This window comes from Limulus polyphemus, unplaced genomic scaffold (assembly GCF_000517525.1).
Source record: "Limulus polyphemus unplaced genomic scaffold, Limulus_polyphemus-2.1.2 Scaffold340, whole genome shotgun sequence".
Lineage (NCBI taxonomy): Eukaryota > Metazoa > Arthropoda > Merostomata > Xiphosura > Limulidae > Limulus > Limulus polyphemus.
In genome coordinates, this window is record NW_013665950.1 from 379,480 (window position 1) to 388,633 (window position 9,154).

The 9,154-nt window shown below is 31.8% G+C and overlaps 1 protein-coding gene across 8 annotated transcripts in view; it reads right to left on the minus strand.

Annotated features, from left to right (window-relative positions):
• Positions 1 to 9,154, minus strand: part of LOC106457509 (E3 ubiquitin-protein ligase RNF14-like) — a 109,936-nt gene that overhangs the window by 56,931 nt on the left and 43,851 nt on the right. For 6 of the 8 annotated variants that reach the window (XR_002610185.1, XR_002610184.1, XM_022383475.1 and 3 more), the window contains 2 exons: positions 7,135 to 7,449; positions 5,052 to 5,168 (listed from right to left, as the gene is read on the minus strand). Coding sequence is in view for 6 of the 8 variants with exons in the window: in XM_022383475.1 (XP_022239183.1) it covers positions 5,052 to 5,168; positions 7,135 to 7,449 (432 nt within the window). In the remaining 2 variants the exon portion in view is untranslated. The remainder of the gene's footprint in view (positions 1 to 5,051; positions 5,169 to 7,134; positions 7,450 to 9,154) is intronic. The other 2 variants (XM_022383478.1, XM_013916934.2) reach the window with 2 other exon arrangements.

Here is a 9,154-nt window from a genome sequence, read left to right on the forward strand (position 1 = left end):
CTGAAAAGAACAGAGTTCTATTCTTTTTGTTTCTTCTAATTTCTAACTCATCTACTAGCAATAAAATAACTACAGAAAATAAATGTGAAAAGGTGAGAGCATAAACTCTGACCATGAGTACTTTGAAATTTTGTGATCACTATTAACTATACATTTTATTTTGCAACCTTTATTTTCATTGTACTTTGATTACTTAACTACAACCTGGAGAAATAAGTATAATGTTACAGTAAAGAAAATAACAAATAAAATAGAAAGCTTTACTGAAAATAAAAATGTTTGATATTTAATTACGAGATTTTTATTTTTCATTTGTTTTAACTGTTTATTATTATAAAAGTAACTAAAATCATAAGAATATAAACTTATTAGGTAAGATAATGAAAGAAAAATAATAAAAAACCTTCATGGGGTATATGCACCAGAAGCTTCTACATTATGCTGTTCAATAGGGTCATGTTGATGCATGTGCATCATGTAATTTGCAACTTCTAACAGGGTATTTTTAGTAAGGCACGGTTCAAAGGTCAATAAGACAAAAAATTAATAAATATAAATAGATTTATACTGTTACAAGATTTAAGCTATTGAGAATAAACACTTGTGGTTTCCTATTACATTTTGTAGTTATTCTGGAACAAAAAATTAATTTAGATTTCCTAATTTTCATGATGGTTACAATCTGAACGAAAAATTCACGAGAAAATTTTAAATAAAAAAATCTTAAACATAATTCAAAAACCAGATATTTTGTGTATGAAATCCTTGTAATGGTTACCAATAATCTGCAAAATTTTGTAAAGACTTGCATACATTTTCAAAAATTATAGTACAATTACTCTCATAGATACTTTCCTGGTTACAAGCTGGGTGGATTCCACCCAGACTGTAATGGAAGGATTAACATTAACTGCCTGATACACAGTAAAGTCAAGTAAGGTCTAACTGCTCTATTACCCACTAAAAACTGAACAACACACCTCCGGATCATTATTAGCATACTTAATGTGATGCAAAGTCTATGATACTCTGGAACAACAAAATAATAGCATTAGGGGTGAGTTGACTGCTGCATTTGCCCAAGCTGCATGACCTTCTAGTTTAATCTAGCAGATGCTACAGCAGGCACTATTCATTGGAGAAATTCCCTCATTTGTTTTGGTACTGGCCTGAAGGATATGTGGTTCCAATAATCCTGTCTAACAAAAGAATACAGGTATTCTTAAAAACAGACATTATTACAAAAGGAATGTTACAGTTGAAGGAGGCATTGCTTCTCTCATCCCAATGGCACTTATGATAGTATAACTCCAAGTTCATTAGTGTTGAGATCATAGCAATTGGACAGGTGAAAACGTTCTGATCCACTGGGAACAATGGCTGCTTTACCATGATGCCTTTTAAAATATTCTGCAGTGGAAATGGTGTAGCAACAGATCAGCACATCTTTGGTACTTTGGTGGCCTCTAGAGCTTAGGCTATAGCTGCAATTGCTAAAGCATACAGCTTTAGAGGAACATCTTGAATAGTAGAACCAGTGAGACTGTCTCTGTGAAAGAAAAGACATCCCTCAGTCTCATGTAGTGTGATAGCTCAGTAACTCCTCACTAAACTTTTAGGCAAGCCTCTCACTGTGACTTTCAGGAGAAATGTCATCTCCTTAAAGCATCCAGATACATGACCAAATTTTCTGCTCAGTGGATTGCTCACTCCACAAGGTTGAATCTTTGGCACAGCTCTTTGACAACTGTGCTCTAGGGTATGATAAGTTATATCTTGAGTGTGTTATATGACAATTTAGAGCCTCACCATATCATTACAGTACATGCTGCCACATCCAGTCACAAATTAACTCATCATCACTCCTTTTTGTAAAAGCTCCATAGTATGGTTTCCATCATAAAAGTGTCATTCCAAAACCAAACCACACCACTGTGCGTGTGTTTTATAAGCCATATAGTATATGAGGATGATGGCTATCAAATGCTTATTTGAAAGGACTGATTGCATAGAAATCAACAGGTAACTGCATCTGGTAACCTGACTGGTATGTCTTTGCATGGAAAAGCAAAAAATACCCATTTCATTTTCCAGCTGCTTGAGGTATGTGATGGTTAAACAGATATGCCTTGAAAGCAATTTTTGTACACATACAACAGGTTTCACTTTTTCAGACAGAGATTCTTGTTGATTATGTTGCAACCTGTTGCCTAAAACATCTAGAGGACTTTTGTTACTGACTTTTGCATTTATAGATTTTCACCTGTTACAAGATGCTGCACTTTGCTTACCATGGATACAGTGCAACATGTTGCAGTTCAACTTCTTGATGTTCCTGGTGCCCCAAGTTGATCTATGTTCCTTTGTTTTCCAGTGCCATAAAGTACAAGATATTCCCATCTTGTAAATGTTAAATCCCCAATCTGAATACATTCTTATGAACTTCCTTTATTATCATTTTGCATCAGAAAAGGTTGTTACATACCCTTCCCACAAGTAATTAATTATTTGCTGGCATCATATGAACTACAAAATGTCAGACAGTGTTAAAATGTAATTAAGATACATGTTGTTTTGCATATTAAGAATTGATTTAATTTAAAGCACTTAACCTTATACACAACACTTTGTCATTAAATTTCATGATGTCCTTGATTAACTAAAGTTTTGGAATGTCATCAGTGTGCCTTGCTGGCCTGGAAGGTTCCTGGCTGACCCCTAATCCTGCTGGGTTGTAGCAAGGTGCCACATCCTGGATGCACATCCTCCACTCTCCTTAATTATTGATGACTTCACAATCACTTTGTGAAATCAGGTCTTGTCCATAAGCAATCCAAGAGAATCTCATGATATTCAGGTCATTCACTGCCACTACAATCTTTCTCTACTGCCCTATGCCACTGAATATGGGAGTAACCATTTAAGGTTGTATGAAAGTCATCAAAGATTGCCCATTGAGGTGTACTCAGCCTCTTTGTGTCAAGGATGGATGGAAAACTTGAATATTGCTCTCACCATGTCTAGCAAATGATCTGAATCCACAAGAATGCTCCTTCTAGACCTTGTCATATTTTCAACTTGAGTTCTTACAACCACCATAATTTCTTCATCTATGCTGTAACATTTAATGTAATTATCTCAGAAAGTTACCTTCCATGTAACATGATTTACAAACACTGCTGTATAAGAAAGTCAAATAAAGAGAAACATCACCAAAATTCAGGCACAATGATATCTACCCAGTAGTTAAAAGTATCCAGAAAAAAAAAAAGGTTCCGGACTGGTAAGCAAGGTCCTTTCTACAAGGTCCATACAGAAACATGTACATGCTAGCTTGAGACTTAAGTTGCAGCATGGAACCTTTACTTATGTACAAGGATTAGCATATTTATGACCTTGTGACATCCAGTCAACACAGTTGTGATTAACTACATTCAAAAACCAATGGAACTTTTGAAAAATGACTAGCATGTTCCTTATTAGATATATCCTGTAAGAGGTTGAAATCAGTAGTCATTTCAGCTACGTATAGTATGCGTATCTTCATGAAACTTTGCATATTATCAGTAAACACTACAAGGCTTTAGTACACAAAATATCAGACTTTTTAAATTAAGTTTTAAGATTTTTTTTAAGTAATGATTTGGTTGTGTATTTTATCTTTTTGAATGCTGAAGATTCATCATGCAGGGTAATTTTAAGATTAAATATACTTTCATGCAAAATCTTTATAACCTGCTGATAATTATCAACCATTTTTTTGGAAAAAACAATATTTTATCTGTTATTTTCACTATTGTATCTCTGTATGGGTTTGGTTGATTTGATTGACCTCGTAACCACCATAAAAATTAAGAAATAGATATTACAAATACATTTTTCATATAATACAAAACCACAAATATTTAGACAAAATAGCTTAAATCTCATAACATTATACATGTATATATACATATATATTTATCATTTTTATTTTATTGATTTTTCATTGTGTCTGACTAACATTAAAGAAGCTGCTTTGACATTGTGCACATGCATTTATGTTGCGATATCCAATAGTAAACCGGCCTTTACAAAGTGACCCATCTTGGCTTTGTTTTAGTGGACCCATGTTATGTAAAATACAGTCAGATTTCAGTTATAATACATTAGATGTGTGTTTATATATTATTTACAAATATGTTCGATAAGTTTATAAATTTCAGTTATTTTTCTCAAAGTATAGAATAGTAAATAAAGAAATATAGAAAACAATGATCTCTACTGCTTACAACGGTGAAGAAGTTTATACACACTTGTACCTTTGCATGCCGTGCCTTACTTGCTAAGCCTTGCCAAATTTCACATGTGGAGGATGTAAAACAAAATAACATTTTTTAGGTTTTTTTTATAAGCATTTTGAAATAACAAAAAACTATAAATTACTCTATCATTATCACAGAATTCCACTGTAATTTATCACACTTTCTAACTAAACTGTATTTGGGTCTAAAAAATTGTTTTTCGAACAACATTTTCACTTACTCCTTCCCTCTGAGACTCAAGAGAAAAGACATAATTTTGGTAACTTTCCACCTTCAAGAACCTGAGAAAACCAAATGGGGGAATTCTGAGCTTTTGATTTGTTACAAAATTATGAGAGATCAAAGTTGGTGTACGTAAGGAAGTATTTCCAATAATGGAAGAAGTGGGTGAAGCCACTGTATTTGATGCACTAACTATAGTGATATCACAGCAAATGAAAGAGATAAGAGGCTCTTGTAATGTATTCTAGCTTATCAATATTAGTAATTTGAATTTTATTGGTAAGAAACTATAGACTTTGTATTTAGACATCAAAAACATCTAATTTGAATCAAAGCTGCATTCAACATACCATGTGACCCAAAAAATCAATATTTAGGATTTTTTTTAATATTTACTTTTAAATTAAGAAATTAACTAATGCATAAAATTTGAATTATAATCTACAATCATGATGATATGCCTTTTGACCCCCTGACCATAGGAAGACCCGTAAGAATAGGGTTAATAGAAGATGATCAACATACCGAAAAGATGCCCATGGAATAAAATATTTCCAAACAGATTCACCAACAGACTCTTTATGGACCTCATAACAGTAAAACATCCACACAGACATAACCACATATCTGTGTCATAGCAATCTATAAAATATGAAATGAGAAATATTATATGAAAATATGCAATAACCTTCAAACAAAGCCAATGTTGGGGAAGAAACAAAATGATGTAAGTAACAGTAGAATGCATTTCATGGAAAATTTGAGAAAAACTAAAGGCTTAAAAGTCCAAACAGCATTTACTAAATACTAAACAGAAAGAAAACAAGTCTTAAAACAGGCAAAGAAAGAATAAGCACAGTCTGTCATATGAAATCAAGGCCCCTAAACCAAAAAAGGTTTGTGAATAACAGGAGAATGGCTAATTTATTAATGAAAACAAGACATCATAGTAGGTTAATAATGAAAAACAGTAGGAATGAAAACCAAGAAAAAATTATTTGAGTATGACACTAAAAAAAATTACACCAGGATGGAATCAGAAGAATATCATAAAGAGCAAACTCATGTAGGTAATAAAGCCATGACCGTTAATTATCAAAAAGAATTCTGTAGCTAGTTTTTTCATTAACAAGAGTCACTTTGAAAAAAGGTAATGGAGACTTACAATATTATGCTGAAAAAGGTAGCATGGGATTCTTATTTGTAGATTCCAACACTTGGGAATTCCCAACATGTCTCAAACATCCACTGAGGATGACCCAGTGTGTAACAAGACAGTATGATATGTATTAAACTGAATGCTCATTAAGGAAATTGAAAGAAGGTTGTGTAAAATATAAAACATACAAAACTGGAATGCTAGCAGAAGAGGCAGCAGAAATGGGAAATTAAATATCTTGAGACTTTTACAGCAGACTCATAACAGCACAGACAAAATCACTTTAAAAAAGAAAAAATACATGGTCATTATTAGATCACAATAACAAGACTACATAAAACTATGTCAAAGACCGGCTGATTCAGAGTGACATCATTGGGTGATGGAAAGGATTGATTGCATACTGCAACAGACAAAATGTTGGAGAAACTATTTTACTGAAAGGGATAAGTTAATATATTTCAAAATAACAATAACTGTGTATGTAATTAGATACTTATAAAATTTGTTTATTGTTGGAAGTATGAGAAGTTCATTTACGAGTTATTTTAAGGCACAGGAGAAAGGAGGAGACAAATTCAGTTATCTCAAAACTTTCATTCATAAGAAGTTTACCTTAAAATCCCTGCCAGTAGGATTGTCATTGCTAAGCTCCCATGTCAAAATAAATTTAGACTGCTACATTTTAAATTGTGCTGTTGGAGTATAAATTGTAGTTTATTGACATAATTTCAACAACACAGGAATAAATATGCATAAATATCTTTTATGGAAGTTAAAAGTGATATGCAGCCAAACTATGAACAGGGATTTTATAATAAATGTTTTCATAAATTGAAATGACTTTCTGGTAGATAAAAATAAATGCCCACTTCATCTAATGGCAAAACTGAAAGCTTCAAAAGCTATTTTGCAATGAGAGATTAACAGTTTAAGCTTAATAAACAAAAACATATCTTAAGTAAGTTTTGACACCATAAAGAAATAAAGCATTCTAAGCCAAAATAGTTCCTTATAAAGGACTAGATATTGTAAGATCCAGAGTTTTTAAGAATTTGTAGTGTGTACTGGAAGGATTTAGACATTTTTTGGCAATAAAGTTAGAAATTTTTTTTACTTTTATCTGGAGAGTAAAGGTCTTTTTTTTTCTAACTTTATTGAGTGATGGAAGGGATTGATGGGAGTTAAACAAACTGCAACACAGGAAATGTTGGAGAAAAATGATAATACTATTATTAATAACTTCTAAAAAAAAAGATATCAAAACAGATTTAAAGATAAATTGAACTATTAATTAATGTAGATAATTTAATATACTGGTCTAACTAGGAGTATATAATGTTACAGGCCAAAACTTACACCGAATTAAAATGCACTGATTCTTGAGAATCCTCACTTTTATCAATATATTCAGCTGTAATACAAATAACTGTGTATAATAATGCTCACCTATTAAATATGAAAGCAACCTTTCTCCACTTTTCTTTTCTAAAACTGCCCGCTGATCAAATTCTAATTGTCCTCTAGTTGTTTTTGGTTTAAAAACCTGTCTCGTCTGGCAAGTTCTGACGTTTACTTTTGAAATATCTTCTTCATGTGAATAATGATCACAATGGGTTTTTCTTCCTTGGTTCTGGTCAACTACATATTTCTCTTTTTTCATGCACTGAAACTGTTTATAGGAAGTACTCCCAGGTTCTGAAGCTTTTCGTGTACCTGCATCTTCAGATTCATTAAAGTTTCTTAACATATGTCTCTTGTCACCTAAGGTCAAAGTGTAATATCTGTTATTCATCACTGAAGTTTTAAAAATTAACAGACTGGTAACATTTAATGCTTTGTAACTGTTTCTCTCCAAATTTACCTAACACTCATGGTCTGCACTGCACAACAATATACACAGAAAAGTAAACATGATATTTTTAACAACATATGCCTATTATTGATTATATTCTACTAAATATTTTAATACTTTTTTAATATTATAAGACAAGTTAACTTACTAGATGTGAATAAAAAATAATAATATAAGGTCTTCCCAATGACTGAGCCTAAATATTAAAAAATATCCAGAACCTAAACTTGACTAATGTTTCCCATACTTGTTGGTACATTTACAGACCTTCAATCATCACTCCAGCAAGAAAACAGGCTTCTTTGGAAGCCTTCCTCGCAATTTAAAATCAATTAACATATCTCTTGTTCGAAAGCTTGAGGCTAAAAATATTCTGCACCATTTGGTATTGCAATTTCATAAGGATAATTTTAAAATTTCAATTTATCAAACTTGAGATTATATATATATATATATATACTAGCTGGAGTATCCATCCCCTGAATGAAAGTTATGTAAATTCATGATTAATGAAAGGTTATCTTAGGATGTGAAAAATTGCTTCCCTTATACATAATTGTAAAAAATGCAAAAATGACCAACTGAAAATTTGTATGTATCTCCCCATGAACCCAATGAACTTCCATACCAAATTTGGTGAAAATCCATCCACAGGAGGTGAGGTAGTGGTAAAAAACACAAAATGAAAAACTGAAAATTTGTATGTATCTCCCCATGGACCCAATGAACCTCCATACCTTCAGAGTGCAAAATAATAGTAAAAACCACAAAAATGCCCATAACAACTGAAAATTTATATGTATTTCCCCATGGGCCCAATGAACCTCCATACCAAATTTGCTGAAGTCCATCTACAAACTGAAAAGTAGTTACATGGACATGCAACAGACAGTACTATTATATTTATATAGATACACATATAAACACACACACATACATACATATTCAGTATCAAAAAGTATTATGGTAGTACATGGGTGATGAAATTACAAGTCACAAAGAGTGAGTAATTGCAACTAAATAGTTAATTATCATTAGTACAATGTATTATAACAGAAAATATAAAAGAAAAGCAAAAAATCCATACAATGTACTTCTATTTTGTATTTTCTTTAAACAGAACAGTAAACCTTGTTCTAATGCTACCATAACTTTATCAATGTATGATTGTGAAACAATGTTTCAAATGTCTTATATTATTCCCAGATTTTAGCCAAGTTGTTTGGTTGTCATTTGACCTTCTCAATTTCCATGTAAGCTCATACTCCCTTAATGCTTTCAGCATGGGCTCAATCCCCGGGACCGACCTTGTAACCATTTTGTGCATGTTATAGTTTCATGCTATAACTTTGAAAATCGTAAGCAAATGTTAACAAAATTTGGCAGATTATCAGTAAACATTACAATGCTTTAATATGCAAAATATCTCATTTTTTATTAAGTCTTAAGGTTTATAAAGCATGTTTTTCTCATGTTCTTTTTTTCTTTTTGCATGTTGCCTATCTATCATGCAAAGTAATATTTCTTTTAAGATTAAAAATACTTTTATAAATCAGAAAATTTTTTAATTTCACACATGAAATCTTTATAATGTCTAGACAGTTATCAAATGTT